At 40.1% G+C, this 13,583-nt stretch overlaps 1 protein-coding gene across 1 annotated transcript; it reads left to right on the forward strand.

The window, feature by feature from the left end:
* Positions 1-9,022: 9,022 nt before the first annotated feature.
* Positions 9,023-12,546, forward strand: LOC147604174 (AP2-like ethylene-responsive transcription factor At2g41710). Its single transcript, XM_086795616.1, has 8 exons — positions 9,023-9,496; positions 9,679-9,761; positions 10,197-10,205; positions 10,297-10,385; positions 10,474-10,547; positions 10,829-10,879; positions 10,967-11,043; positions 11,222-12,546. Exons 1-8 carry the CDS (start codon positions 9,099-9,101, stop codon positions 11,926-11,928), a joined length of 1,488 nt encoding a protein of 495 aa, XP_086651742.1. The 5' UTR covers positions 9,023-9,098; the 3' UTR covers positions 11,929-12,546.
* Positions 12,547-13,583: the final 1,037 nt, after the last annotated feature.

The following is a 13,583-nucleotide window of genomic DNA, read 5'->3' on the forward strand; positions in this document are numbered from 1 at the left end:
AATAGAAGAGAAATTCAGTTTTGAGAGGCAAAGAGGATTCCACACACACGGGAGAGCATTCCATGCGTCAATTGACTGCCCCCCACACTGCTTTTTAGCAAAAAAATTGGCAGAAAACCGAAAGCATACCCGCGAAAAACCTACAAAACGTATTAAAAATATATTTTTTCCATAAAAATGCCCTAAAAATTATAGGAATTCAAGGAATCTATTGTACCAAAAATATTTGTAATAAAATATGTAGTATTTTGGTAAAAAATCCATTAATGCTTATTTTAAACCACAAAAAATAAGAAAAAATAGCGTTAAACTCATGGAATTTCCCCGCAACTACGATTCGTCCATTGAATAGTAGTAACACGCGTTCCAACCGCCATATCGATGATCCACATGCAAATCATCAACACAAATCAATAAAATAATATTTTTATTTAGTAAATATTAAAATTTACTTCAAAAAAAATACCAAAAATTATAATAAGAAAGAAAAATCAACAACAATTGACTAGAGATTGCTCTGATACCACTGTTAAAATCCTAAGATCTCTCTAGATAATTGTTATGCATAAACATGCATAAATCAGGCATAAACTTATCCACCCAACCACCCCCGATCCCAAGGGATGCACACATGAATTATAATAAAGTACATCATACCTTTACCTTGATGTCCCATACCATCAAGAGGTATAACTCCAATCCATCAGCATATAGCTATAGTATGAAATGGTAGGTGAGTAGTTAGGATCCTCTACACAAGAGAGCATAACATAACGTAGCCTCAAGATAACATCAAGAGACCATAGCTTAAGCCTCCCCTTGAGTGTGCCCCATGATCTACATTAATCAAGTCCGACTAAAAGAAAATTGCCACCAATAATGGCACGTAAGCAAACACAAAAACCACATGTTGCATTGTCCACTATATACACCAAAACAAATCAAGTTGAGTCACACTCATCGTCTATAAAAATAAGATGAGTGTGACGTCGATCTGCATGGTCCTTCTCAAAACACACTTCTCTAGCCATGGTTCTTGCTATTGCTTCGGCATACTCTGGCAGAACACTTTGGATAGAAAATAAAGAATAAAATTTGTTTAGTTTTTGCAAATTCACATGTTTAAGCATATCAGTGTATTGCAGATCAAACTTGAATGTTCCTATCTTTAAACATATGCATGAAGGTAACCAAAATAACAAAATCCATAACAAAATAGTGAGACAAAATAGAGTGACAGTAGTCCCAAGCACATCAAAAAACAAAGCCAAACAAATAGTAATCAATGTAGCACTGAATAAGGTCTAGATGCTCAATAATCATATGGATTTTGTCCCACACGCTCATCGATATCATCATCCCAATCATGTGAACTGCTAGCCTCTCCCTAGCCTCCTAGCCTCCTTGCTAGAAGTAATGGTTGTATGTGTATGAAGACACAAGACCCTCGTCAAAGTCCATCGAAGCGCATAATCGACCAGACCTCAAACATGCTTTAATTTAGAGGAGTTGTGCCATAGCCAACTAAAGGCAAACACCACTAGGACGACATAACAACTCTAAATACCCTGTAATGAAAGCAACATTGCGCTCCAAAACACCACGGATCTTCACACCCCCAAGATCCCTAGCATGAGACACGTCTGACAAATAATGGTTGCCACCAAATCCATAGGATGCATGCGAAGGGCCTCGAAAAGAGGTGCACTCTCCAAGCAGTAAATCGTAGGAATCATACCTCGTTTGCGAACTGCAAAGAGCATAGAAGAGGTATAGTGCAATAGGATGAAAACAACAATCGAATGAGGTAAGAAAAACCATATATATAGAACAAATTACCCAGGAACCACCACTAATCACACTACCTCTGTCCGGATACCACCAGTCTCATAGTATCCATAGGGTACGTGATACATGACAATAACATGGCACCAAATCTCCAAATCCGATGCATGGAAATAGCGCTCAACCCAATTCACTCTCTCTCCTATAAAATATAACATAACTTTTATCAACCAAATCGCAAGACAAAAGTAAATGCTTGCAAGCTTCCAACACATGGAATATTACCTCCCATCAATGCCATAATCAACAACCAGCAAAAATCACCAAGAGTCGATGCAGCCAAACCCACTCCATACCGCACATGGTCCTCAGACATTGTTTCCCATAGGGGCCTAGAGTCGGTGGCACCATGTACCACTCCACCGAAAGGGAGGTCCAAAAATATCAAATCAGCCACCCAAGAAACTGATCTCCCTATCCTTGCATATTGTCTACCCTTGGGTGTGGATTTTTGCATGTGCTCATGAACTATGGTGTAAGATGCATTCTTTGTGCCATTTATAAAACACTTGCTAATAGCAATATAATCCCCAACAATGGCCAAACACTTTGGACTATCCCACATGACACATCCAAAACTAGCACATGTGGCTGGTAGACATATGTTATCATTTGTTTAGAAATGATTGAGGTTGTTATGCCGTGAAGGCCCTCATCTTGAAAACAATCCAAAGAAAGATTTATCGTCAAACAACTTTCCTTATTCATGCCATTGTCGAAAGGATAGTTAGAAAGCAAAAATCATAACGTGACACAACAAAGAGAATATCCAAGCTCAATTTTAGAGAGGTTGGAAAAGAGTTACCATCATCATGAGCATCCTCAATATTCATGTCTATCTATGCATCCAATAAGTCCACCCTTGGCTGCTCTTCCACAACTTTGTCTTTGTCTTACACATGCAAAATAAAGCAACGAGCAACTCAAGACAATGACTAATTGTTAGCAAATGTCTACATTAATAAAGAACCCAACTTACCTCTCCTTTGTGTAGGTCTCTTTTTCTCCACCTCCTCATCAACCACTCAAGAGGACTTTGGTGTTTTTGTTCCAAGGACAAACTTTGCTGAGGCAAAGCATGCGAGTATAAGAGCATCTGTAGGTTATAAAAGTCAGATTCTCTTGTTTGAGGCTACAGGTGCAGACATGGCATTGGCTGTTTTGCAAAGTGTGAAGTATAATGCTTACTTGAAAGGTGTGCACTTTGGCACATGCCCAAAAATGCAAGACACAGTTGACAGATTTATGACTGCAGGTGAAAAAACTACTTCTGGAAAAAGACTCATTGATTTGGCTATGTAGGAGATGGGTATTGTCTCTTTTGAGATGCAACGTGGCAAGAGAGGTTAGCAAAGTGTACGCCAAAAGTGTCCAATGTGTGTAGATCTAAGCAAGAAGACAGTCATTGGCCAGAGTATGTGACTGTGACAATAGACCATCCCCAGGGTAGCATGTAAAATTCAGAGAGTGTGGAGATGTGGAGACTAAAATGCCCAAAATAATATGGTCAATTTGCAAAACTACTCCTGGCAGAAAAGTAACTTGTTTTGGGTGATTGCCAGGACATAATGTTAAATGTGGATCTTAAATTATTGATGTGGGGTTGGACAGAAATAGTGGAGTGCCGGCTCCGTGTTTTTGGGGTCATAGAAAGTATCCCGATGGAGTTGTTGGGGGTATGTGTGGTTCTGCAATTTGTCTCCTTGTGGCCTTTGATAGTCAGTCTCAACTCAATGATGCTAAACAGAATTACACCACCATAGAGAGGGTTTAGCCATGGTGCATGCTTTAAATAAGTACATATATTCTCTCCTCGGCCACTAAATTTATTTTGTTTGTCAATCATTGAGTCTTGATGTATTTGTTGAATAAGCCTTGCACAACAAGGCACATTTGGACCGTAAGCCTTACTGTATTTGGCGAATAAGCCTTGCACAACAAGGCACATTTGGATCGTAAGCCTTACTGTATTTGGCGCGAATAAGCCTTGCACCACAAGACGCATCATTGGTAAATGATTACTTATTCAAATTCACCATTACAATGAGAAAGAGATCCATGCATGTTCATGCCGATCACCTTTCTAGAATTCCAAAATGAGATCTGCCTCTCCTAGGAGTGGAAGATGATTGTCTACCCGAAGATCCTTTGTTCCACATTGACCATGTATCAAAATGGAGTGGAAGATGATCAACCTCCTCATGCTTCTTTGTTCCACATTGACTATATATCAAAATGGAGTGAAGATTAACCACTTCTTGACCATGTACTGGAATGGAGTGAAGACATTGCCTAGTTCTTGTTGGCCAATGGATTCCCAATAGAATATCCCATAAAAAAGGACATGCAAAATGCCTCATCAAAAAGGTTGTTTCTTATCTTGATAGCGGGAATACTTTATAAGAAGGTTCAAGACCACATAATTAATGAGAATTCCTAATAGAATATCCCCTAAAAAGTGAGAGGGTAAGATGCCTCATCAAGAAGGCTTCCCCTTATCAATTGGCATGAATACTTTATAATAAGGTTCAAGACCACATCATGAGGATAATTTTGCTACATTTGTAATTAAGCACATTTTGGCATCAGTTGAGAACACTTTGTTGCATAGATATGATAACCCACAAGGTCCTCTAGGCTGGCATACACCTTTTGGAGATGTAGCATAATTCGTCAAATGCTATGATGAATGCTAAAGGTTTACCATGGTCTAAGAAAAAGACCGCAGGCCTCCAAAATGAACATTCAAAAAGTGGGGCATAAACTTTGTGGTTCTAAGCCACTAAGGAAACCCATGTGCGCTATAGTCTCCAATGACTGCTTTACAAGTGGGTTGAGGATAAAGCTACCTAGAAAGCTACCTAGAAAGCTAAAATAAGATCTACTACCAAGTTCCTTTATAAAAATGTGTTTACTTGCCTGGATTGTCTACTAAACATAGTGAGCAATTGAAGTACACATTTTTAACGCATTTGGTGGAGGTTTTTGCTCAAGGACTTCCTTGTGGTGCAAAGAAAGTCAACAATTTACTACCCATAAGTGAATGGCCAAGCCGAGAACATAAACAAAATATTATGCACCATCCTCACCAAGACTATAGAGACATCAAGAAGTGAGCAGAAGATGTATTGCTCTAGGGGCCTATGAATTCTTTGCATATAAGGTGGCCACCAATAACACACCTTTCTAGCTTACATTGATGCACTTTTATAACATAATCATGCCAATGCAATGCATGATTATGACTTCTTTGCCTATAAGGTGGCCACCAATAACACACCTTTCTAGCTTACATTGATGCACTTTTATAACATAATCATGCCAATGAAATGCTTGGTTATGACTTCTTTGCCTATAAGGTGGCCACCGATAACACACCTTTCTAGCTTACATTGATGCACTTTTATAACATAATCATGCCAATGAAATGCTTGGTTCCAAGCCTTTGAATTGTAGCAACTTCAGAGAAACCCTCGCATAGAGAGGGACATTGGTTGCCTTAGGGCAACTGCATGAGAAAAGATTACATTCCACCTATAAATTAATGGTTAAGAAACTACAACGCGTGGTTTGACAACCAACTCAAAGACAAATGCATGAAGGAAGGTGCCCTGGTACTCATGTATGTACCCATGATACTCATGTATAATGTCAAGAACAACAAACAAAAGTATAGGTCCCTACTAACGAGTCACATAAATTGCTCCTCAAGGTGCAATGATAAAGGTAGAGGCTCTGAATAGAGTTGACATGGAAGGATACTTTAACGGTAGTAAATTGAAACAGTACTATAGATCTCTCACCTAGGACATGCTCAATCAAATCTATAAGAAAAAGGAGGAGAAACAAAGGCAAGACAACGAAAAATGTAGGACACGCTTTGAGGTGATCATCCAATAAAGAAACACCAAAGTGGCTATAGGCTGGTTCGTTCCTTGTGTTTAAGGGCCCAAACCGCTTACAACCCTGGAGATGAGGCCCCACATCAAGAATTTCTATGCCAACACTACACCACATATAGCCTCAACAAGCTTCTTACTTTAAGGGTTATCCAAATATTATCTCCAACAACAAGACCTCTTAGAGATGAGGCCTCACATCAAGAATTTCTATGCCAACACTAGACTATATGTAACCTCAATAAGCTAACCTCAACAAGCTTCCTACCTTAAGGGTTACTCAAATATTATCTCCAACAAACAAGACCTCTTGATACCTTAAATGCCATCAAACCTCACAAGATAACTTCACCAAATACCTCTTCGACCATTTATAGATCTTCGTACCATGCCACCCAAGCTAGGTGATGTGAGATTACAGAAGGAGGGTGTGTTAACAACTCTCGTTAACATGATTTCGTCCACCTATCCTATTGTAAGGCGCTTCACCATATTACCCATTTTAATGAAACCTATCTTTTGTAAGACGGTGTGCTTAATGCCAAATGGGTAAGGTGGCTTCATTCACACCCCATGGCTATGGAGCTCTCCAGTGGAGGAGGAGAGGGGACATTGGCATGCTAGCACACCCGTGATTGGGAAGTTGCATTTCATGGATCTAAGGCAAATGTCCCAATGACACATGTTTTATATAGGTAAGGTAAGGTAAGCTTTTAATAGCTATCCCCAAAAACAAGTCAACAAAGACCACCACTATTCACATGTGATCAATAACTTATAAGCATTTGCTACCATCACCAAAGATCAACCATCAATTACCATAAATTATTGACCCTTAACCAACAGCCATTGCTACATCGTCAAAGATCAACCATCAATTACCATAAATTATTGACCATTAACCAACAACCGTTGCTACCATCATCAATCATTGATAAGTGGCCATAAACCCTTAATGTTTACCCCAATAACCATCAACCATTGCCACCAAATATCAACCATCAATTACCATAAATTATTGACCATTAACCAACAACCATTGCTACATCGTCAAAGATCAACCATCAATTACCATAAATTATTGACCATTAACCAACAACCATTGCTACCATCATCAATCATTTGATAAGTGACCATAAACCATTAACGTTACCCCCAATAACCATCAAGCATTGATCATTAACCATAAATAATTGATAAGCGACATAAACCATTAACATTACCCCCAATAAACATCAACCATTGATCATTAACTATCAATATTAGTTTCTCTTGAACTAATTCACAAAAACCACCACAATACACATTAACATACAACCATCGCTGCCATCATTAATCATTGACCAATTACAGAAACCAATTATAGACCATTAACATTGGAGTAATGACCAAAAATCATTGGCCATTACCACATCAACCAAGACTATTATAGCCCATGGACCCATATTAAAAGGGAAGGGCACTTTTTGAATTTTATAGAGAAAGCACGCTAGCATGACAATTTGGCTATTTTTTGAAGACTAACAATTTTCAATCTTTTGCTCTATTCCCCTATGGGGATGACTTATTCCAAAAGGTAAAGTATTTTGCTTTGTTTATTATTGTTCATGAACAATTGATCATTAACCTTTGAATATTGACCATTGATTATTAATGATTGATTATCTACCATTGATCATTTTGCATTAAGCATTGACCATTTATAATCAACCTTGAACATTGCGCATTGAGCATTGAGACTATTTATAATCGATGTTGACCTTGATCATGACAATGGACCATCCACCATTAACATAGACCATCAATTGATTAATATTACAAAGAAAAATATATTCTAGATTTTATAAACTTTGGAGATAGAGGGCTCCATACTTTTCATGTGGCTTTCTTTTTTACTAATAAGCTTCTTGAGTGTGGCTTTCTTTTTTACTAATAAGCTTCTTGAGTGTGTCAAGCAATATTATTATTGGGTTTATGTAGAATCAAGCATACATAATTAATAAGTAGTTACATCAATCATTGACCACTATCACTGATAAATTTGACCATCGCCACAACCATTGATAAACCCTTAACCCTTATTATCAATCAGTGGATGTTACCAATTATCAAAGGGAAAGTTTTGAAGCTACCTTGATGATATTGATAATATTTTGATACAACACTACATAACGAGTCTAAAAGGTAAGTCTTTTGTTTGCTAATTATTCTTGTCAACAATCATTAATTGTGACCATTGTCCATTTAGTATTGATTGTTGAACATACGCCATTGATCATTAATTAGAAGAAAAGAGCTTGTTATAGATTTTTTAAAGGTTTGCATAGAGAAAGGGATCATTTTAAACACTCAAAGTTCAAGGATTTTGAAAATACCTCTTAAATAGAAGTGATTTATAGGTTTTCAATAGAGTGAGCCCCCAAGGTAAAGGACCATGCTAATTTTCCCTCTATTGACCCAATTTTATTAAACAAATTTTTGTACGATTTAAAATCTTCATGTTGATTCCTTTCACAAAGCATGCATTTATGTTGGGATCCATGTACACCACCTTGAGGAGATGCTGGATGGAATGTGCAAACACAATGATGAAGATCACATAGTGTTGACCCATTTGGTCTTGGGAGTAGTCGCCTTTGTGTTGGGCTCTTGCCATTGTGATTTTACGGTGAGATGATCAAAGTAAAATATAATTCATGCATGATAGAGTTGTTTATCATTGTCATGAGAGCCAGATAAACATTCTACTACCCACATTGCAGCTAGTTAATTAAGTAAGCATACAAGGATGCCTTGGCTCTGGTGTGTGTAAAAAAAAACCTCAAATTTTGGAAAGCTTTCATCCAAAAAATATAGAATGCTTTTTTCTAACTATTCTCAAATACTAGTGGCACGACCCGTCTCCGACAGGCAAAAGTATTCTTGCATGCATAAAAACACAGACTCATCCTAGGGGAGTAGAAATAGGCCTTATATTTGATAGTGGCATGACCCGTCTCTGACAGGTAGGAGTTACGCACCCCGTTAAAGACAACTTTGTCAAATAATTTGAAGGTAGTTATAACTAAAACCTTCCAAATTCTAGGAATTTTCAAACCTTCAATTGTAAAATTTGCATGCATATTTTAGTGTATGCATATGCTCTCTAGTGTATGCATATTTTAGTGTATGCATATGCTCTCTAGTGTATGCATATGCTCTCTAGTGTACACGTTAACGGATCAGTTATTGTCCAATAGCCGTTGGGTGTCCACAGCCGAGGAACGGGTGAAAGGCAACAAACGTGCAAAGGCCTCTTCTACCTGTGTCGAGAGTTAGTGCACTCCAGAACTGATCCTCGCAGAAGAGCAAAGCATGGAGAGGTGCATTGCTGCCACAGAGCATGCTAAGCTCATCAGTGGTTGCAGAGAGGATCCTTCTGTCCCTGCAGCTCTGCCTCCACTTGACATTGCAGCAGAAGTTGTAATGGAAGAGGAGGAGGACGGAGAAGAGGAAGAAGAGGAAGAGGAAGAGGAGGAAGAAGAGGAGGAGGAAGGGGAGGAGCAACTGCAAAAAGGACAAAGCTCTGCACAGGACAAGGGCGCGGAAGCAGCAGCAGGCACTTGTGCGTCTGCTGGAGGCCTAGGTGTCCCACAGCAGCTTGCACAGAGAGGAGCAAAGCGCTGTAGGGCTTCCACAGCCAAGGAAAGAATCAGCAAAATGCCTCCCTGTGCCGCCGGCAAGCGCAGCTCCATCTACAGAGGCGTCACCAGGTCATATTAGAGCTTCTCTCCCTTTGCATAGATCTCACCTTGATCTGAGAGATTAGAGCTTTTCTCCCCTTGCATAGATATCGCCTTGATCTGAGAGCTTAGCTTGCACATCAAAAGGAGAGAGATTTTCCATAGCCACAGCAGATGTTTGCTACTCAGTTTCTTCTTGATTGCATCTCCAGGCATCGGTGGACTGGCCGTTATGAGGCTCATCTGTGGGACAAAAGCACCTGGAACCAGAACCAGAACAAGAAGGGCAAGCAAGGTGAGTGATATCATAATGTTGAAATGGCTGTTTATTTCTCCTCTGCATGCGACTACTGCATCAGGATGCGGCCACTTTGGCATAAAGTGGCAGTAACACAAGTAACACATCATTATCAGTCCGCATACCACACATATCAGGTGGCAGTACCACATACCAGATTGGCTCAACTAGGATTCTTCTCCTAGATTCAAAGAGCTTGATCTCTTAACCCTTGTCCCATGGTTGATACTTGACAGATGTGCATGTGGTGCATGTGCATGCAAAGATGCCAAGCTTTTTCTCGCTTATTGTAATGTCGATGCTTTGCTGTTGAATGCCATGTAACGGATGGATGGATGGATGCGTGTGATGGCCCTTCTTCTGATGTTTGAACCTGTCCATACTTGATGCCTGGCCGGCGTTGATGGACGAAAAAATGGCACCTTGCTACAGTTTATCTCGGTAAGGTTCATCTTTTAGAGCTGTAAAGCACTCTTCTGTGCCACGAAAGCCTTGGAGCCTCATCTTTGAGTGTTGCAAATGAGGACTGCAGGTGCTTATGATGATGAGGAAGCTGCTGCCCGAGCTTATGACCTCGCTGCGTTGAAGTACTGGGGGCCAGGGACTCTCATCAATTTCCCTGTAAGCCGACCGTAGAGAAAACTTCCTTTTTGAAATTTAGCTTTATGATCTTATTCTTAGGTGGTATCTGAACTGATTCTTTGCACAGGTTAGTGATTACGCCAGAGATATTGACGAGATGCAGAGTGTGTCAAGGGAAGATTTCCTTGCATCGTTGAGGAGGTTAGTTGTACAATTTACCTAATATGTGTGTGTGCGCCTGCGCCTGCGCACACGTGCACACTCATGTTGGTTCTTAGGGCTTTGCTTTCCTTCTTACCTTGGCTATGGCTTTGCGTTGTTTCTGTTTCCCTTCTGCAACCATTTCTTGGCTTTGACCACAGGAATGGTTTCACCTGTCCCCTTAGCCCTTTAGTCAAACACTTTGTTTGCTATTTGTAGATTTGTCTTTGCTTTCTTGAGTTGCTTCTCTGATCATGGCTATGAGAACATGGATTGTACAGGAAAAGCAGCGGTTTCTCACGGGGAGTTTCAAAAATGAGAGGAGTCAGCAGGTATGCTTCGTTATACCCTTTCAAAGGTTTGAGGATGTTTAATTTATGAGCTCTACCTTTTACACAGAAATGATTTATGGTGTGTAGGCATCATCCAAATGTTCGATGGGATGCGCAAGCAGGGAGGAGTTTTGCAAGCAGTCTTCCGCAGCTCTGTGCTTATGGTCATTCTCCTTGAATCTCCCATTCCCATTGCTTTTGATTTGATTGCACAACACACTAACCAACAGGATTGCCAAAGCTTCAAAACTGCTCTAAGGAGCCTGCCACAGTTGTTTTTATGCTCTTTTTGTTATATCCCATAGAGAACAACTAAAAAGCTTTTGGCCTCTGTTTCATCAGGCACACTTGGGGATGGAGGCGCAGGAAGATCAGCTTTAGACTATGGTGGCTTGGGACGCCCAACAACTATGATCAACCTCTGCCATTTCATGAACTGGTTGCAACCGCCAAATCTAGAGGGAGAGACACCTTCAAATCCATTGAACAAATCATCCATAGCCATGGAAGAAGAGCATTCATCAGAACAGCAGAATCAGCAGAGGTCGCCTGCAGACTGTGAAGAGAATTCGGAGGGGGCCAATGAGCAAGAAGAAAATCATGGAGCCAAGCCATTTCAATGCTATGAACCCTACCAGCTGCCGTCACTAGGGCTTTGCAGGGGGGAGAAAAAAGCAGGGCTAACAGCATTGAGTGCTCTCTCTCAATCACCAATGTTTATGAAATTGGAAGAAAGACTGAATGCAAGCACATGCCGGGAATTGGCGGCAAGAGAATGCTCAGAAAGTGCTGCTGCAGCTCTTGCTGCTGCAATAGCCATGGCTGATTGTCCACCACCATGTTCTTCATCATCATCGGGTGCAGGAGAGAACACTGCTTGTTGCCGACTTGATCATGAAAACAGCTATGGGGCTGTACATCCACCTCTTGCCGATCCTCTTCCACCATTACAATTTGCAATGGATCATTCTGCGTACCTTCCTGATCAAACACCATGTCTTTGGAATCCATTTGAGCTTCCTCTGAGCATGAGTATGTCCCTACAGTAGAACCAACCATTTCAGAATTAGAAAGGGTGTTCCCTTCCATTTGCCAGCTTGGTGACGTTCTGATAAAAAAAGTGTGTATCTTTCCTCGCAGGTGTTCCAAAGAAACACATGCATGTTTCACCACCACATAAGCCATGATGCATGCAGTAGCCAAACACACAAACATGTCCATGATCAGCTTAAAGCTGTGCACAATTTGGACTTCATATCAATTTTTTTGCTTCTTGTCCATAAATGATGTGAAAGATATGCCAGGACACGTTGGGTTGTGTCCGTGTCTTGCACCTTGAGATCAACCTACTGATATGGGCTTTACATGTCGGATACAGTAGAGTGTAGCGTACTTGCGGCTTCCTAACCTCGATGTACTAAACTTATCATTGCTTTCTAGAGTCCTATGTTGTGCAACCTAAGGTACATCAGCAACAATGACACAATGACACAAGGGTATTCCCACATACTGCTTTACTTAAGTTCAACATACGTTAGATTCAGTCTCCAATTAGTTTCTTCTTCTCTTGCCATTAATTCAAGCTTTTTACTTTCTTGCACATCTTGCAAGTAGGGGGGTTTGCTACCACTGATCCTGAAAAGGAGACATGGGGGTGGGGGCTTATAGTTATGGGCATAATAAACAAGCTAGGGACATGTCTAAGGGCTACCAACATCAGCATTGTGAGTTCTTGTAAGCATAAAGAGCTGTTGTTGGGGTTTGCTACCACTGATCCTGAAAAGGAGACATGGGGGTGGGGGCTTATAGTTATGGGCATAATAAACAAGCTAGGGACATGTCTAAGGGCTACCAACATCAGCATTGTGAGTTCTTGTAAGCATAAAGAGCTGTTGTTGTACCAAGGCCTCATCAACAATGGCAGTGTAAGTTCTTGTAAGCAGACGCCCTCACATATGAATTTTGGTTGATTGAAGAAGTTATCTAATGAAGATGCATCGTGTGATCAACCCAATATCAACTTCAAAGTGCTTGAGCTAAGTGTGACAATATCATTTGGTGATAGTGATATTGATGAAGCATTACTAAATAATCTTCATGATTTTATCACAAAAGAATGCCTTGCTGGGTAGTTGCTCATTTGGAAAGAAGGGGTACAGTTTTCCATCTTCCACTATTAACAAATGGTAATTAGAATTCATGAAAAGTCAATTATTGCAGTCAATGAACTCATCAATAAGTATCTTAGATGTGATAAGAAGAATCCTATCGGTGGAATTGTAATGTGTAGAGCTCTAAGGCAAAGAAATATGCACACATTTCATGGTATGATAGATCTAGACAAAGCCTCATAGTAGCCCCCCCCCCCTCTTCCTTTGACATATCATATTATTGTTCATGTCTACCACACTTCTATATTAAAGGTATTTTTGTTTTATTCTTTGATTTCGTATCTTCTCATAGAGTATTTGTGATTATAAAGTTGTTTTAATTTTACTCACCATGCCATGAATGGACGGAGGTTTTAAAGGTGCTTTACTGACCATGCTATGAGTGGAGGGGGATCTATCTATGCTTCGGGTTTTAAAGGTGGTTCAACATACCGCTTTACTCACCTGCCATGAATGGATGGAAATCTATCCTTTGAACCGGATGTATGTTCACGAAACATACTTATGGTCTAAATGTTCGATGAGTGTTTATA

The sequence above is a fragment of the Cibotium barometz genome, chromosome 62, assembly GCF_041138505.1.
Source record: "Cibotium barometz isolate CiBa-2024 chromosome 62, ASM4113850v1, whole genome shotgun sequence".
In the NCBI taxonomy this organism is placed as follows: Eukaryota; Viridiplantae; Streptophyta; class Polypodiopsida; order Cyatheales; family Cibotiaceae; genus Cibotium; species Cibotium barometz.